The 19,813-nt window shown below is 37.2% G+C and overlaps 1 protein-coding gene across 1 annotated transcript in view; it reads left to right on the top strand.

The window, feature by feature from the left end:
• ALCAM (activated leukocyte cell adhesion molecule) overlaps positions 1–19,813 on the top strand; it is a 185,354-nt gene that overhangs the window by 137,652 nt on the left and 27,889 nt on the right. The window contains exons 3-8 of the mRNA XM_080919645.1: positions 2,944–3,163; positions 11,455–11,519; positions 12,689–12,776; positions 13,235–13,417; positions 18,495–18,622; positions 19,118–19,250. Coding sequence (XP_080775771.1) covers positions 2,944–3,163; positions 11,455–11,519; positions 12,689–12,776; positions 13,235–13,417; positions 18,495–18,622; positions 19,118–19,250 — 817 coding nt within the window. The remainder of the gene's footprint in view (positions 1–2,943; positions 3,164–11,454; positions 11,520–12,688; positions 12,777–13,234; positions 13,418–18,494; positions 18,623–19,117; positions 19,251–19,813) is intronic.

The following is a 19,813-nucleotide window of genomic DNA, read 5'->3' on the forward strand; positions in this document are numbered from 1 at the left end:
GCCTGTCTCCGTACCAATACCATGTGGTTTATATCACTAATGATCTGTAATACAGCTTAAGATTAGGGATGATGATATCCCCAGAAGTTCTATTATTGGTGAGAATAGTTTTTGCTATCCTGGGTGTTTTATTATTCCAAATGAATTTGCAAAGTGTTGTTTCTAACTCTATGAAAAATTAAGTTGGAATTTTGATGGGGATGGCATTAAATCTGTAGATTGCTTTAGGCAAGATAGCCACTTTTTACTAAACATGGGAGATCTTTCTGAGACTTGAAGTTTTGTCATACAGATCTTTTACTTGCTTGGTTAGAGTCACATTGAGGTGTTTTATATTATTTGTGACTGTTGTGAAAGTTGTCATTTCCCTAATTTCCTTCTCAGCCTGTTTTTCCTTTGAGAAAAGGAAAGCTACTGATTTTTTTGAGTTAATTTTATATCCAGCCACTTTGCTGAAGTTGTTTATCAGCTGTAGGAGATCTCTGGTGGATTTTTTGGGGTCAAGTAAGTATACTATCATATTATCTGCAAATAGTGAAATTTTGGCTTCTTCCTTTCCAAATTGTATGCTTTGGATTCCTTTTTCTGACTAATTGCTCTGGCTAGAACTTCCAGTACTATATTGAATAGGTAGGGAGAGAGTAGGCAGCCTTGTCTAGTCCCTGATTTTAGTGGGATTGCTTCAAGTTTCTCATCATTTAGTTTGGCATTGGCTACTGGTTTGTCGTATATTGCTTTTACTATGTTTAGTTATTGGCCTTGAATTCCTGATCTTTCCAAGACTTTTAATAGGAAGGGGTGCTGAATTTTGTCAAATGCTTTCTCAGTTTCTCAGCATCTAATGAGATGATTATGTACAGACTTAAGAAGCCAGCTACTATGGCTGTAGGGCTCATCTCCACAGCTACACTGTGCACGTATGCCAGGAAAAACAAAGTATGTGATACATTCCGCTCTCTCATTATTTTGTGAACATTACCAGGTCGCTCAAGGTCATTCTGATCTCCTTCTTGTTCTCTGTAAAGGCAGAGGAATGATGTGGAGGAAAGAGTCTATTTGAAATCCTTAAGTTCCAAGTCGTGGAGTCTACCATGTAATGTACTCAAGGACAAATTGACCACCAAAATAAATAGAATCAACTGAGAGAAAAATAAACTTGTGTGATAAAAGCCCATCTTAAGAATAACATAGGAATTAGGTTCCACATGCACTGAATTTACATTATAGTGTGGGAAGCCAATCAGTAATGGCTAATTTCAAATTGTTCATTAAGTGAAAAGCTCCAGGAATAAATTAATGTGATGCATTTGAGTTACTCTCAAGTCAGTGTTGATTGGCAGAAACACCTTTTTTGCTCTAATTTCATGTAATCAGCTGCAAGAAGAGCAGAATGTTTGGACAAATCGAAAGTGAGCAAACATAAGGAGAAGATAGCTAGAGTCCCCCTATCACTGGAGACTCCCCATAGGTGGAGACAATGGTTGTCAACCCCTCTGAAGCCTATCCCTCCCTTAGCCTCTTCATGAGTATCTACCACAATTACTGATAAAAAAGAGAAATCTCACCACAGTCAGGATTCTTGCAGTGTACTCTAAAGACAGCCATGCTGCTGACAAATTTCTTCACTAGTGATGTTTACTGATGGGGACCTTAGGAAGTCATCCTACAAACGTGACTTTCATTGACAAATCTACAAGTTACACATATACTATCAATCTAATGTATAAGTTTGTTATAAATGCTACAGCCACTAATCACTTCACAGATAGCCAAGAGAAAGCACTATCTGTGGAGTTAAGTGCTAAAACATTAACAATTATTATTTATTGCAAAGAGAATGAGTATGGAAATCTAAGGTATTCTGATAACACATATCCCACAATAAAGGAATAACTTAAGGCAAGGATTTGAACTGCTCAACTGAGATGAGACTAAAGATTTAAGACAAATATTCTTGATATATTTATATGTGTACACACATATATAAGAAACTGAAACTTTTGAGTTCCTAAAAAAAAAGCTTTGCAATCACATCTGATAGTTACTTAAAAATGAAACCAGTCAAGCTAATAAGCTTCTATAGAATCTTAATATTTGCTTAGCATTTAATCATATTTCTTTATATGTAAGTTTCTCCAAGCCTTTGTTAGGTCAATAATGGGGAATAGTTGGCCCCTATCTTCGACTAACTTGCTTCCCACATAAGGGAGTTTTTGTGAGACCAGAGGGGAAAAGGCATCATATGGACCCGTGTTCTTGGCACTATTTCCCGTGCCAGATAACATCTTACAATGATAATGGTTTCATGATAGCTTTCAAAGTAAGTTTTAAACCGTAGGTGCAACACTCAAGGTTGCAGAGGTTAATCTCAGTCTTCTTTAGTGAAAAGGGCGATTTGACAGGGTGAATGTTGCTCCTTCATGAAAACTGAGTACCTGATGTAAAGGTCAACCACATCCATGCTAGTTGTCAGAGATGAGCATGTTAAGTGTGGGAATTAAAGCAGTAAGTGTTTCCAATAAAGCTGCCTAATGCTCCCGAGGCCAAACATCAAGTTCAATGGTGGGACTGAACACTCCAGTGATTTTTTTTTCTCTGAACAATCTGTTTGTATCTACTTTTTAGATGTATATTAAACAAGACCATATCACACCCACTTAAGACAGCTCACGGGTGTGAGTTGAGCTCCAATGCAGAGAGCCTGGTCTTTTCATTTCACCCATTTGCATAAACCTGTGAGGAAACCAATAGTTTTCCTCCATGTGAAGTGTGATTTTTCTTTCCATGCGTAAAGATTTCAGTGAGGCTGGTATCTAAAGCCATTGCTCTTCACCACCACCACCAACAAAATTCTATATAAAAGAGCATGGAAGGGGAATGATATGATCCTGAAATGCATGAATTCTGTTTATTTTCAGCATGTACTGTTATTTCCCCTTTTAGGAAAAACCTGATGGGTCTCCAGTATTTATTGCATTCAGATCTTCTACCAAGAAAAGTGTGCAATATGACGATGTGCCAGAGTACAAGGACAGACTGAGCCTCTCAGAAAACTACACTTTGTCTATCAACAATGCCAAGATCAGTGATGAAAAGCGATTTGTGTGCATGCTGGTGACCGAGGACAACGTGTTTGAGGCACCTACCCTAGTCAAGGTGTTCAGTAAGTAGACTGCAGTAAAACTGCTAAGTGGGGTCGATGGCTCGAGTTAGAAGGTGTTCTCCAGGGGGAAGCTTGAGTATCTGCAATGCGTCTTCCAGGGAACTATCTAGAGCTCTTTAATCTACTTGTTCATGCTGTTAGCAAAGAAGACACATCTGGCATCAATGGGAGATGCACAGTGAAGACTTGGAACAATACTCTGTTTTGTTTGCCATGTAACATAGGTATGAAGAACAGTGCTACCAGTGACTGTATGCCCTCTAACTTCCATTGATTTATCCAAAGGAAAAGAAAATACTAATCTTGATGTAGATATAGGATATATACATACTCCTGCATATCATACAAATGTATATATGGTAGAGTGATTCATGTGAAATTATCTTAATATCTAAAATGAAAAAATACAAATCTAAGCTATTCTATGACCTAAAGATCTCCGAACTTAATTTCTGTATATGCATATATATAACGTGTGTGTGTGTGTGTGTGTGTGTGTGTGTGTGTGTGTGTGTTTCTGACTTTCAGCATTTATTGGTTCAGTCCTTAATCTGTTAATAAATTTTCCCTAAAATAGAAAATCTCAGCACACTGAGAATGTGCATGGGATTACAGAGGGAATACACCAAAAAATATGAAGTAGGGTTAGGAGAAAAGAGACTAGTAGAAGAGACTCAACATAATTACTATAGTTACTGTGACACAGTAACTTCCCCTAATTATACATAGTTAATGTTCCTGTGCAAATAGCAAATGAGTGCCTTTCAATGTATAATTAAAGGAGGTCTTCTTTTAAGATTCAAATAAAAGGTCTCACCTCAGGTACATCATAATGTTTTAGAAAGTACAGGAGGAAAAAGCAGGTCCCGAATATTTCAGACTATCAGTCTTGCTTAATTAGAAAAAACAAAAAACAAAAAGGTCTCTCTTTCCTACCTCCCCAATCTTGTTTCTGATGGTTTGACAGCTCCTAGAAATGATTCAAATAGATAGTAAAGAAAGAAACCCTGAAGGCCTCCAACTGGAACAAGCAACCATGGATTTGTCTTTCTGTTTCTCTTTAATAACCTATGGAGCTAAGTAGGGCTGTCCCTTAAGTATTTATGGAGACTTCAAAGCCCCGATGGGTTTATGATGTGGATTCAAAAAGAACTAACATTGTCAGAGGAACCCTTTGGTCTCCAGAAAAGCCGTGTAAATGTATATTACATGCTTCAGTTGATTACATTTTAGTTTAGAAGGCACTTTCTAAAAGTCATCTACACTTATATTTTTAATCAAGCTCAGTCCCAACTGTGTGCCAGCCTAGCCTACTTCCATGGGATACAGGAAGAACTAGGGTTCTGAATTTGCCAGTGGCCATGTCAGGATTTTAGTTTTCTTTTTTCTCTTATTGTTTATTCTATTTTGTTTCATGGAGAGATGGACAGTAAATTTGGTAATGGCATTTTCCCCTAAAAGCAGAACAACAACAATTAAAAACAACAAAATTACCATAGGCTTTGATATCATAAATACCAAGAATGTGGGTAGGCTAACTCACCATGCTAATCATTATGTAATTAAATTTTCCATGTTTACTTTTCTTGAAATTATTGAACATCACAGTAGTACACAAACAAGTCAAGCATATTCCAATTTATATTTAGAAGAATCCTTTTTGATATTTCCCAAGTTTTCTTTCTGTAAAAAATGCTATGTAAATATCTAAGAGTACAGATCCAGTTGGTTTAATTTAATAAAATCTGTAAGCTACTTTAGAGTGCAGAGGCTTTTGGTGATACTTCAAGCAGAGTCGTGTGCCACATACCTCAAGGACCCATGCCCCCTGCTCTTTTGAATGCTGCTGAAAACAAAGCAATTCTCAGAAACAGAATTTGCATTCCAGGCTGTGGGCCAGAGAGAATTTACATAGCAAGATACACCCTCTTGAAAATGGCATTGCATCCTAGAAGCCACAAAAGCCCCTCCACATCTAAGAAAATTAATGACAACCCTGATGACCATGGCAGTCCTGCAAGATCACGTAGACACCTCATTTCTTTTCATTGAATCAGGAATTTACCTCAGGCCACTTTTTGTGAATCCAGCAACAGCTGTGGCAGGGAGACTTTCATCCTACGCGTGTATATATTTCAGTCACTTAGGAGTTACTGTGCTCATCAATCAGCCCTCTGTCTCCCTCTACTGAATCACCTAGCAACACAAACCATGTACCACTGCATCAAGTGTGGCTCATGTGAGCCAATCTCAGATCAGCCAGCGTCTGCTGACTGCCAGCCCTTTGAGCAAAATCAAATTGCTTTTATTCAAGCCAGAGGGCCCAAGTGATGACTTTACCCTCAGTGTAGGTTTGTTTGTTTTGTTTTACCCTACATCTCTGATGTAAGAAATTATATCTACAAGCCAACTCCAGTCCAAGCAAGTAACATGCCTTGTCACCACTAACAAGCTCGTGAATGGCATCAAAATCAAACCGCCTTTACATTTAGTGCACATTGGAGAGTAATAAAACTGTTTGAAAGCAGCATTAGACCTCTGAACATTCCCTGAGATTCATTCCAATGGCTGTGCAAAGGGCTCAGAGGTCAAACAGGTACCAAGAGAGCCAAATGGCTGTCATTGATTCAATTAAAAAAATCTGTGAGCTGGTCACCAGAACACCTTGTTCTGTCTGAGCTGCCACTACGTTTTGACCTTGGCGAGTCTCTTCACCTGCCTGGAGTTAAAACCACCTCTTGAATAAAATGAATGCTTTAGATTACATAGAATGATTCTCTCTACTCCTGTTAGAGCCCCATCTAGGAACTAAGGAATGAGGTCTAGCATGGTAAGGAGCTGCTTCTATTCAAGTGGTTAGAATCTCATTCACTATTTCAGGAGTTTTTTGCTATAACTGTTTGAGGAAAAGAAAGAGAAAGGACAGCCTAGGACATTTAGGAGGTCAGATCCAAATTCAGAGTCAGCAATGGGAACATGAAAAGTCCCATTTTTTTAAGGAGATAAAGCAGCTCTTGGTGAACCTTTGGTCTTAATTTTCCAGTTCTCTGTGCTCTGCTCCTGTGCTTTGCTATTAGATGAAAGCCTGTTTCCAGGATGTGGTCTGTATACAGTGGGTTCAGGCTTCAAGGGATTGGCCAATGGCTGGCTCCACACATAATTTCACAGGTCCTATTGGATATGACTCTTAATGCTTCATCAAATTGGGAAATTGAGAATCTCTCCTCCTTCCAGTAGAAATTGTTAAACCAGAAAATAGTAAAGTAATGTTTTCAATGAGGAAAGAAATAGAAAACAATCTGTTTCACAAATAAGACCTAAACTGTGTGTTACAATTTCATTCTTCTACATGGCAGGGGGAGGGAGGTAACTAAGGGGGATGGACACATGGTCACTCACAGCCTGGGCTATTTCACAAGGATGCTCTGTAGCCCAGGCTGTCCTTGAACCCTTCCTCCTCCTTCTTCTTCCAGGTATTGAAATCATATGTGCATCATTTTTCCCATGTCACTTTGACTCTTTAAATACTAAAATATAAAGTAACAATAATAATATTTCGCAACATAATGAGAACAAATATAACATGCTTCCATGGATACACTACCGAAAGTGCTTGGTAACTTATTAGGAATTTTACTGTAAACAGGGATTGAGAGTCTTGCCCCTGCACAAACCTGCCAGGGCACTTGTCTCTTCTTGTTCTTTGACTGAACTAAACTGTGTGTGGTCTATAGAGTAAGGAAAGGATATCATGGTTGATAAGGAGCAATTTTCTACTCAGTACTACATCTTTATCTGTATGTTAGAGGGCTGGGTGCCCAAACTGTAACTTTTAATTAAGTATTTATTTCTATTTTTTTAAGATACATATTTATAGCATTCATGAACTATATAGCATGAGAGTTAGAGCTAGGAATTTGGGTATTTATTTTAGTATATTTTTCCTGATCAGTCCTTTTCTTCTTCTCCAGAAAAACCTGTTACAAAACAAAAGGATTGAGTGGAAAAGCAAATCTTCTGTTTCCAAAGCACTTGGAATTATGCAGCATTTTATATCTAGCTTAGCTTTAGTCATTTGTGGTAAGCCTTCGAAGCATATTAATGCAAACTTGTGACGTCTTTAGTTAAAAAGAAATCATTTCAGGCTTATAATTATATTCTATTGTTATAGATACTGCTGTATGGCACATGATGCCAAAACCTACACACACACACACACACACACACACAGAGAGAGAGAGAGAGAGAGAGAGAGAGAGAGAGAAAGAGAGGCACACACACACACATTCACACAAATACACACACAGAGGGGGGCATACACAGGCACATACAAACACACACACAGAGACACACAAGCACACACACACATTCACACAAATACACACACACATACACAGAGGGGCATACACAGGCACATACAGACACACACAGAGACACACAGGCACACACACATTCACACAAACACACACAAACATACACAGAGGCATACACAGGCACATACAGATACACACACAGAGACACACAGGCACACACATTCATGCAAATATATATACACACACAAAAGCATACACAGACACACACAGGCACACACAAACACACACACACACACACACACACACACACACACACACACACACACCACAAACCTACACATGCAGCAAAATATAGCATTTTTAGTGTTTTGGGACTTACTATATGATTTGTTTATAAATCATCCTTTCCTATAATTTCTAATGTACCACCACATTTTTTCCTACAATAATATACTGCTAGCTACTTGAGTTGAGACAGACAGGCCAGGAAGGAAGGAAAATATGAACTATGACATAATATTATAATTGACACATTGTTCAGTAAAGGATCTTAGAGAGATTACTCAGGAGAGTTCTGAAGTAAACTTTGGCTTAATTTTAAATAAGTCAACTTGACAAAATGGTACAAATGAAATTTGTAGTGTTGCTTTTTATTTTGGTTTTATACTTGGTCATAAATCCTTGAATCATATTAAAACATAATTCACATAAAGTATGTGCTTTACAAAAACACTACTTGGCAATCGATATGCAATTTTGCTAAAATAGTATGTGTCCTTTAAATGGTCCTCTGACTAATATCCATTGATTGTTACAAACTAATATAAAAGAAAATTACATACAAAAATGTAGTTAATGCAAAGGATTTGAAGCAAGAATCTATGAGAAAATAACTCAAGGACCTAGAATGGCTATTAAATTATCATTAAATCACCAGATTCACGGGGACTATTTCAAATAAAAGGTGAATTAAAAATTTAAGGACTAAAATTAATCATTTTTTTCACCTGGTCTTCTTTTTTTTTCTTTTGTTCTCTACAGCTTACATTTATTAAAACGATGATAAAATTTAGAAATAATTAAAGCAAAGTATTTTATAAATTTGGCATACATACAGTATTTGTAATTGTTTGTATATTGGTAAAGTATTAAGAGGTTTAATAAGAAATAGAAGTAAACCTGCTACATGCTAAGAGGAAGCAATGTGAGCTTTATTGTTTGTTTTACTTCGTGAATTGAAAAAGTAGTAAAACTTGGCAAAATTACCCTGTAAGTTTTTATTCAAAGCCTAAGTTTGTGTGATTTGCAAACCACTCCATATTTTCCAAACATATTACTACAGATGAAAAAATTAAGAGTCAGTTGTCTTTCCATTTTTCTTGATTTTGACGCATTTTTTTTAAAAACTCAACTAAATGAATTAACATGTTCTATCTCTTGAGTTTTAGAAATTGGTGTCACTTAAGAACTGTCTTCTGGGTGTTGGGAACGTTGCCTTATTTAATTATGAGCCAAGACTTTTCATTTGTTTAAATATTCTGGGTGCATTCATCTCTCAAATATATTAAATGCTTGTTTTTGATAGCATGAGTTCTAAGCAAAAGTCAATGTTTGATCAATAATTCAGTTTTAATTTGGAGTATTCCATTAAAATGCTGGCAGCATCAAGTTGTACCAAAAGACAAAAGGATTTAACTTCAAACCATACATCTCCCTTCACAAACTAGGCATTATTTTGACAGGAAAAAAAATGTTATTTTTTTCTAATTTTTAGTCACTTAGACGAAGAAATGTAACTTTTTAAAATATACATTCTAGTGATAACTACACTGCAACTCAAAAGGTTTTTGTCTTCTCTTCCTATATGGTCTGGTTAGGTAAGTCTTTCAACTGAATTCCAAATTGAATAGGAAGTATACAAAAAATCAACTTAATTGAGTGTAGCAATCAAAAATAATTGATATAAACATTAAAACTATGAAAGGAAAAATAATTAGTTTTATGTGTATATAAAATAAAAGTAATTTGAGTCTGAAGGATAAATAAGTTTGTACTCTTCTTAAACTACTTGTGAATTGAAAAGTAGTAAAATTTAACAAAATTATCCAGTAGGTTTTTCAGATAAAATGTGGATTTGCAAACAGTTGAGTTGTTTCTTGTTTGTTTGTTTCTTTGCTTGCTTGCTTGTTTGATGTTTGAGGCAAGAGTTTCTCTCTGTAGCCTAGGCTGTCCTGGAAAATGCATTATAAACCAGACTGGCCTTGAGCTCAGAAATCCACTTGCCTCTGCCTACAGAGTAATGGGATTAAAGACATGTGCCACTATGCCCATCTTAGTTGATCTGATTGTAAAGTATAAAATCAATCATTTATAGACAACTAGAAGAATATACATCTTATATTATGACTATTTAAAAAGCTCCAAAAATAAACAAACGCACACACGCCAACTTTACTTGATAACTGAGCAAACAGAATAAATAGTTCTGAGAAGTACAAACTGCCAATGAATATTAGAATAATAGTTTTACCTTCTTGGCCATGAGGGTATTCAAAGACAAAACCACATTAAGATTCTCTCCGATCATGGTGAGATTGGATGTTTGAAGAAATCAGACATAAATTCTCATGACTACAAGAAGGAAAATCTTAAAGCTGATGGGAGTACAGATTAATGCAGCCACTGGGACAATCAGAATGATGCTTTCTCAATGACTGAAAGCAGAACCACTATAGGATGCACCTGCACCATCCTTAAGTGCATACTCTATGGAAAATTCACACTAAAATGCAACATAGGTACCTAAACAGCTTAAACATTTTATCACAGCACTATACCCAACAGTTAAATTGTAGATTCAGCTCAGATGTCCATCAATGAGCAGACAGAAGATATAGAGTAAGACTAAATGGTACTACTCGGTCAATTAAAAATAAAATAATATTAGTTTTTGCAGAAAATGGACAAAAACTGTAGGTCATCATATTAAGCAAAATAAAGTAAGCTCAGAAAGAGGGCTGCTGCTTGTCAGATATGTGAAATCTATACTTACTACGATTTTAAGACACAGGAGGTACTATTTAGAAAAAGGAAAATAACCAGCGGCAGCCAGTACAGAAAGTGACAATGGGAATGGACAAGATCAGATTCCATAATAAAGCTGTATGTGAATGTCACCAAGGAAGTTTCTATCACACTGAAGAATGAGAATACCTAATAAAAGGAAGAACAGTTAAATTAGTTGGAGAAATCATTGCTGCCATGATTTGCACCTGAAGCTACCTCTAGAATTTTTTCATAGAACTTTCTATAAACTCTTTGCCTTTCATCTCAAATTGGACTTTCTTATATTTTCATTTCACAAGGTGGGAGAAGAGATATACACTGGTATCTTTGGGAAATTGAGGCATGTGCATCACTACATGGCTTTCTTAACTTTTTACAGTCATATTTCTTGCACTTCATTGTGCTTAAGAGTGCCCTAAGTGCTTGTTAAAAAATATAGAGCAATGGGATATTTTCCTGGAGATCCTAGAGCTGCTTAATCCTCACAAATGTAGGCTTCCAAAAAAAATCTTTGTGATTTGGGTTCATGAGCCATAACAACCTCAACTAATGACTTGGAGGTCTTTCCCTTTATAAGCAGAAAGTACCCATGCTTAGCAACTAGAAATAATATAGCCTAATTAGAATATAGGCCTCTGCTTATCATTAAAACTATATTCACCTCATAAAACATCTAGAGAACACTGGAGATATTTTATTCAAAGGAGTTATAAGCTCTCAATACAATATTTAAAGACATAAAGCAAATACTTTACAGGTTATAAGTACTGTATTCCATAAATCTGGAATACTTGGGAATAATCCATTTATTATTTGTGCTTTTGCCTTGAGTATACGGATTCTTATTTTCCATGCTCATGCATATCCTTTATTTCTTCCAGTATACTTAAACCTGTTTCTGTTTAACTTTAGAGCAACCATCTAAACCTGAAATTGTAAACAAAGCACCATTTCTTGAAACAGAGCAGCTCAAAAAGGTGAGAAGTCGTTTTTATTAACTGCTTTACTTAATCTAAATACCCCTAGACGTCGAGACAAACACGATGTGCCTGCTCTTCTGGAGTTTACTTATGGTGACTTTGGGTCCAGTCAGAGAGGGCAGAAACACAAAGTGTAAATGATGTGACCACTCACTTTTGATCATGTCAATGGATATGTGGAAGGAGGCACAGTTGTTTCGCAAGAAGAGAGTCTTGTGAATGAACCAATTGCTTGCTAGGATCAATGAACAAAAAGTGGATTTCCTACAATCTAAACATGGGAAGGAAGGCTTTCTAACGAAATAAAGTCATCTGATGTGACTGGTGAACATCAATTTTGGGTGTTTCAGAAACTTTGGGCATTAAAATTCAAGGCAAAAGAGAGCAGTAGGAGATAAACATGGAGACATAAAATGTCCTTAGATTAAACAAGACTTGTGCAACATTTAGACTTTATTTGTAGTAACGTAAATCACTGGAAACTTGACGTAATACATAGTGAAAGAAAGCAGATGCAAGCCCCTTATCACAGGTGTGAGAGGAAGTCGAATTAATAGGCAGGCAAAGGTGGAGTTCCACATGTGAACACATCGATTGGATAATAATTTCATCTTCATTAGCTAAAATACCTCAATAGTCCTTTGTGTTTGTGTAGGGGCATAAGATCAAGTTCTTTTGAATTTAATTTATTTTATTACCCAGTATTTGATAAATGTTGAATAATATAGTTAACATCTCACTTGAAGACTGAACTGAGGATTATAGAATGTGGCAAGTATTTATACTATGAAATGAAAATGGAATTGGAGAGGTGCCACATTTTAACACTAAATGATTCTTGCATTTGGAGATCTATGAACCACAGCAGTGATCAATATTAATATAGTTATAATGTCATTTAGTAATATTAAAAATGGATAGCATCAAAATGAATTTGGTAATGCCTTTAAGTGGATGTGGTTTTATGCATAGTGGAAAGCTTTATTGTACATTTCAAGATGTAAGATTTAATATGAAGCATTACTTTTATATAAGATTCATGGAGTGATTCTTAGAGTTGGAAATGGTTGAAGATACTTCTTTTCCTGAAGATTCTGTGGCTTCAGTGTTGAAATAAGGATTTGAAGCTATTTGAAGTGAGGAAGTTTTCCTTTACATTTTTTCAGTTAGGTGACTGCATTTCCAGAGACAGTTACCCAGACGGCAACATCACATGGTACAAGAATGGGAAAGTGTTACAACCTGTTGATGGAGGTGAGTGAGAGGCGGACAATGGCTTCCTGCGGCCTATTAGTACATTGTACGGGCTTGCCATGCTCTTAGCTGTCCAGAATCAGGCATGTTGCCCCTTCTCTATTTACAGCTCTATGCTGCAGTTAAATTAAATGTCCTTTAACTCACTGGGCAATTGTTATTAGACACCATTTTATCCCTTGTGTGGAAGAGTCAAAAGCAGAATGGAGTATTTCTGTATAAGGCATGTTCCGGAAGCTAATTAAATTGAGTGGGAGATGGGATTCCAGGATTCTATTTTTGCTTGTCTCTGATTCACCATTTTGAAGTGGCATCTTACCTCACGGAGTATCAACTTTCTCTCCTGCTAAATACAATTAGAAGGACAAACTCGAATCTCAAGGGTGTTAGGGTATTTAATTATGGATTGTGATTTTTCAGTGAAAGATATTATCATTGATTTTCTTTACTTTCTTTAGAAGTGGCCATATTTTTTAAAAAGGAAATTGATCCAGGTACTCAGTTGTACACTGTGACTTCCTCCTTGGAGTACAAGACAACCAAGTCTGACATACAAATGCCGTTCGCCTGTTCTGTCACATACTATGGACCCTCAGGCCAAAAAACAACTTATTCTGATCAAGAAATCTTTGATATTTACTGTAAGTAACTGAATTATAGTTGTATAGTTTTAATGTATTAGAAATCATATTCAAGTATTTTAAATCTTCAAAATTCTGATTCAGTTTCTCTTAATATTCTACAGCCAATCCTCACCAAAAAGCTCTGACATGCAAATTATCTCTTTTTCCATAGAAAACCTACAAAACAAAAAACAAAAACTGCTCACCGCTTAAGGATAGATGCCATTTCTTCCTATATCATTTCTGAATATGTGTTTGGCACTCTATGGGGTGCTGTCTTCCTTATAGATTTAACCTCTACCTTGACCATTTCCTTCCGGCACTCTCCAGCCATAACAGGGTACCCTACGTCTCATAGGAATTCTTAATTCCAGCTAACCAATTCCTAAAACAAAAGAAAAAAAAGGCGATTACTGCCTTATGACTGGCTAACTTCCTAAGTTTGGCATTACAAAGGTGAACATTAAGACTTGTGAAACTGGCTTCAGAAGAAACTGGTTTGTATGTGATTGCCAGGAATACGGGTGGGTTGGTAGAGAAATTCTTGTATACATGAGATTGATGCAGAAGTGCCACAAGCATGTGGGGAGAGTGTTTGTCAAGAAGACAACAAAGACATCTCTTTTTTTATTGGATCTTCTCTGTGTTTACATTTCAAATGTTATTCCAGGTCCCCCTTCCCTCTCCTTTCATTCATGAAGGTGCTCCCTCTCCCAGCTACCCTCTCCACGTCAGTGCCTTGACATTCCCCTACACTGGGAAAACGTACCTTCACTGGACCAAAGGCCTGTTCTCACATTGATGCCAGACACTGCTATCTTCAGCTACATATGCAACTGGAGGCATTGATCTCTCCATATGTACTCATTGGTTGATGTTTTAGTCCTTGAGAGATCTGGAGTGTTTGGTTGGTTGATATTGTTGGTCTTCCCATGGGGTTGCAAAGCCTTTCAGCTTTTTCAGTCCTTTCTCTACCTCTTGCATTTGGGTTTCCATGTCCAGCCCGATGGTTAGCTGCAAGCATCAGCTGTATCTGTATGACTCTGGCAGAGCCTCTGCGGAGGCATCCATATCTGGTTTCTTGGTATCAGCAATAGTGCTTGAGTTTCATGGCTGCATATGGGGTGGATCCCCAGATGAGACAATCTTTGAGTGATCATTTCTTCAATCTTTGCTTCTATATTTGTCCCTGTTTTTGCTCCCATGAGTGTTCTGTTCTACCTTCTAAGAAGGACTGACCCATCTACATTCTGGCCTTCCTTCTTTTTGAGCCTCATAAGGTCTGTGAATTGTTTCTTGAGTATTCAGAACTTTTGGGGACTAGTATATGCTTATCAGTGAGTGTATACCATGTGTGTGGGGGGAGGTTGTGACTAGGTTACTGCACTCAGGATGATAGCTTCTAGTTCCATCCATTTGCCTAGGAATTTTATAAAGTCATTGTTTTTAATAGCTGAGTAGTACTCCATTGTATAAGTGTACCACAATTTTTATATTCATTTCTCTGTTGAAGGACATCAGGGTTCTTTCTAGTTTCTGGCTATTATAAATAAGGCTGCTGCTAAGAACATGGTAGAGCTGCTACAGAAAAACACAACCAAAACAGGTGAAGGAACTATTGAAACTCTTGATGAGGATACAGCATGCTCACTCAAAGAGGTTATTCTTCCAGCTGACAATTAAGACGCTTACATCAGAAGGAAGTTGTTAGTGTGATAATGCCACAGGGGAAGAAGGGCCATTCCTGAAAGGTCAAGTATCCAAGGCCAGTGATTCTGAGAGTCTTGAAGATATTAATGGAATATGAAGGATTTACTAAAACACAGATTACTGGATTTCACTCATGGAAAACAGTCCAATGGATATAAAGAGATGTTTCTTGGTGAATTAACTATAAACAAAATTAACATAGTGATTACTAATGATGAAAAACTAGTGCCGTAGGGAGACTGCAGAGAAGAGAAAGAGCAAATGATAGAAGTGGACATTGAAAAAAGATGGATGGGAGAATTCAACCTGAGAGAGCCTCAGAGTGGAGCCCTAGTCCTTCTCCTCTCTGGTCTTTGTGTCCATCTGATTTCTGACTTTTCCCAGCCATCCTTATTCCCAGTGTTTCCCAACAATTGCCAGAATAGAATTTTCTATCTCTTACCTCTCTCTGCTCATCATGAACAACCTGCCCACGAAGCTGCTGTCACCAGAAGTCTCTTTCTATACCCTCAGCTTCAACACTCCTGCTGTGACTGCTTCACTGACACCTCAGAATGCTCAGATTCATCCTTCTGCTGCTGGCTGCCATTTTCTTGGAGTCTCAGACACTGCCATGTGCTGTGTGTCTGCCTTCATCACCACACAACACACACTTCATACCTGTCTGTTGTTCACATTCCTCTGAGAGAATACAATCCCCATGCCTTCCCCTGAGTTCTCATTGCCTTCCCCTTATCATGGAGCAAACCCCCCACTTATTCTCTAAAACACATCTCTGGAAGGAATTAATCCCTTCAGATGTGTCTTATGTTCACACATCTGTTTTACTTTTCATGCTGTATGTAATGTAATGGTGTGAATTGTTACATTTGTTTTTCTCATAAACAGAAAATTCACTGAAATGAAGAGCAGAGTATTTCAACTTTACAATCCTTGCACATTACTCATGTAACGTTTATCCTAAACTACCAAGTCTTTACCTGTGTGGAAGGATAAATGAGCAAATACATAGAACAAAAAATTAATAAACTATACTGGTAGGGATTTATGTAAATGGGGAAATACAATAATATCACTTAATGTAAACTCTAGATAACCATGTATACTAAAGAAGTATTCATTTCTAATGTTCATGTGTAGGATAAGTATGAAGGAGTCTGAATATCATTACAACAGTCAAATAATTGTCTTAGAAAACTGATTTAGAGGAAATATTTATAGAATAATAGAAAGCAAAAGAAAGGCACAGGGTGAGGGAGCAAATAAATCTGATGGCGGTGTATCATGTGTAGGTTAGTTAATTGGGGCATAATCTAGGAAAGCACTAAGTGTGAATCGAAGGGGAGAACCAAATGTAAAATATACCAAAACACAAACCACTGAGACTTGGTGCTAGAGTGGACAAGAGGAGGCAAACCAGAGAGTCCGGGTAATGTAAAGAAGGATGCCTTATTACTTATAACCAGAGTGAAATCCAAAGGCCAGAACAAGATAACAGGTGACCGTCAGTCTTGTTAGAAGTGGGACTGCCCAGAACACTACCAGAAAAAGGCAAATGTATTACAAGATTCCTGTGATCACACCTTAGTTCTTCGCCTCTCTTAGTTCAGAACAGAATGGAAAGGGGTGGAGAAGGAAAGCTGGAATAACAGAGGAAATGAAACACATGATCTATCCTAGCATCAGCCTTGGTCAGATGTGCCATTGTCACATTCTGAGAAAGGACCACATTTTATCTTGAACCTCATCCATGTAAGAGAAAAACTTATGATGGATTGATCCCATTGTTTCATTCAATTAAGGTATACAAACAAATAAGGGAAAGAAGAAAAAAAAAAAGAGAAGAAAGAGGCATGGGGACAAAACCCAGATATGGCATCTTTCTGGGCTTGCCAAAAGCAAGCTTATTCATTTCTTCAGTCCCGCAGGAACCTGCTGGTTGGAGGGCTATCACCAGCAAATCTAGAAAAAAACACATAAAAAACAAAACAACCACAAATCCTGTTCAGTGTGTGCACCTCACTCTTTAGTTTTAGGACATGGCAATGCGCCGATGTCCCCACAGGGGTCAGTGTCAAAGAGACAATCTGTGGCAGTCTTTCTACATTTTCCTCTGCCTTTTAACTGTAGAAGGTACATAAACGACTGCAGAAAATGGGGGGTGTTTCTTAAAACTATGACTGATAAGCTTCACCTTACTGGCTAATAATAAAATTGGTCTGTGTAGGTATAGAACTTGCTCCCAAATTTGAAAACAGACAAATAAATTAATCATTCCTCATTTTTGTTGATCCTTCTAAATCAGATAACTTCATGATTCACCCTTCATGGCAGTATTCAGCAATGTAAAGCATGGACGTTGGAGAAAGTCAGACATTTGTGAAGCCGTGGCTACCTCGTTCCACTTCCTGTTGACTAGACAATGTGCCAATGTAGAGCATTTAATTCATTTGGCACTTGACCTTTGAGTAGTAACATGTATTTTTAAAATGCTCAATATCTCTATTTACTCTGCAAAAAAAAATCAATGTTTAATGAAAGTTATACCCTGCCTTGTTTTTAAAAGCAGGATAAAATTATAACGTATTTGTGCTTTTAACAACTATATAGCAATTTTAGTCTCAATCTCTCTCTTCTCTGTCACCTGATTTGCCTCGATGTTTCTCTCTCTCTCTGCCTTTCTCTCTCTCTCTCTTTGTTTCTTTGACTGTCTCTGTTTCTCTGTCTCTCTGTCTCTCTCTCCTCTCTCCTCTCTCTCTCTCTCTCTCTCTCTCTCTCTTTCTCTCTCTCTCTCTCTATCTGTGTGTGTGTGTGTGTCTGTGTGTGTGTCCTCTCTCTGCATGTTCATATGTTCATGTGTTCATGGAGTTATGTTTTTCATGTAGGTATATTTTTCTGCATGCCAAAACCACTTGCAGTATTGTTTACCTCTTGCCTCTTCATTTTATTTTCATTATTGTTTGGTAAGAGTACCATTCTGTTCAAGAGTTTTAGTGATGTTGCTACCTGATTTAGTCTTTCCAGGCTATAAGATTCATATAACACCATTCAATTTCCTTATAATGAAGTCACACGGTGAGATTGTTCTACTGGTCTTTTACACATGAAATAATTACAGTCATTGCCACCCCAGTTAAAGACATTTTGCTAAGAAGAAATTGATTTTTATGTAACACAGTTCTTTGTAGTTTGCTCTAACCAAGATTAGTACTTGGTATATAGCAAGTAGCTATTAACTTCAATCCCTCCATAAAAAGATACATTTAAGTAATTACCATTACTAGATTCTTGAGAAAATTATGTATAATTTAGTCATTTACATTGTATGCACAGAGTAATTTGGTACTTGACAAAAATGGTTAACTTCTGCTTGTGACTCTTGCAGATCCTACAGAGCAGGTGACAATACAAGTGCTGCCACCAAAAAATGCCATCAAAGAAGGGGACAACATCACCCTTAAATGCTTGGGGAATGGCAACCCGCCTCCTGAGGAGTTCATGTTTTACTTACCAGTAAGTGCTTAAGCATTATTTGAACCTGACTACCATCATTTTGTCCTATTGTCGGGCTTCTAACAGACATTAACAATTGTATGCACTTGGGAAGCTTAAGTGAGGGAAAAAAGTGATATTCTTGGAACAGAAAAAAAAAGAAAACACCACCTGTAGGAATGTCCACGGAAAACTTCTATGGTACCAATGCTCTGGGTTGTTTTCGTTAATGTTTAGAGAATTCAGAGACAAAGAGGAAAAAGAGGAAACCACAAAAAACCATAATTGCAGAAGCTCAGGGTATAATCATCTAAGTAAGACATAAAATCTGCTCTGTAGAAGTAGATCTCTGTAAAAATCAAAGGAGATGCTTGTAAAGAGACTAGTGTGGCCGACCTGAAAGGATGGTTGCCTTTTTCCTCGTAGCTGAGAAAATGGCATCTTTCCTCAAGAATTATAAACATTCTCATGGTAGCTACGAAGTGTAACCATCTGACAATTTGCCTCTGTCTAAAGGGACAGCCTGAAGGCATAAGAAGCTCAAACACCTATACACTGACAGACGTGAGACGCAATGCCACCGGGGACTACAAATGCTCTCTGATCGACCAAAGAAACATGGCAGCTTCAACAACCATCACAGTTCACTGTAAGTTACCTCCTCCATGGTTTCAACAGCCATCACAGTTCATGTAAGGCACCTCCTAGAGACCTGCTTTACCTCAAAAGCCTCAAATAATATAACCTGAATAACTTTTCTAAGCACTCTGAGCTTTCTAGCAGGTCACCACTGTGATACCGAATCCTTGCCTAAGTGTGACAAACTACCAGCTTGTCTCTGGTAAAAACCTTTATATCTAAATGTCTTCAGTCAACTGTAACACTAGCTAATTTTCATATGAGCCTTAAATAACTCATTATATATTTAAATATATGTATACGGAATATATAAATTTGTATTTATAATATACATAATTTATTTTAAGCAATTCTGGAGATGAAGCCCAGGGCTTTGTACATGCTCAGCAAGCCCTTCTGCCACTGAGCTGTACCCCTAAGCTCTTTTTATATAGTGTTGATATTAACAGGATTTGCATTTTACCACGAAGAATTTAGATTATACATCTCATTTTTAAATTACAGAATAATATTAGTAGCCATTCCAGGCAGCAGAGAGTTGCTACAGATTCAGCACTGAAAGATGAAGTAGAG

Source organism: Micromys minutus (genome assembly GCF_963924665.1).
Source record: "Micromys minutus genome assembly, chromosome: 7".
Taxonomy (NCBI): domain Eukaryota; kingdom Metazoa; phylum Chordata; class Mammalia; order Rodentia; family Muridae; genus Micromys; species Micromys minutus.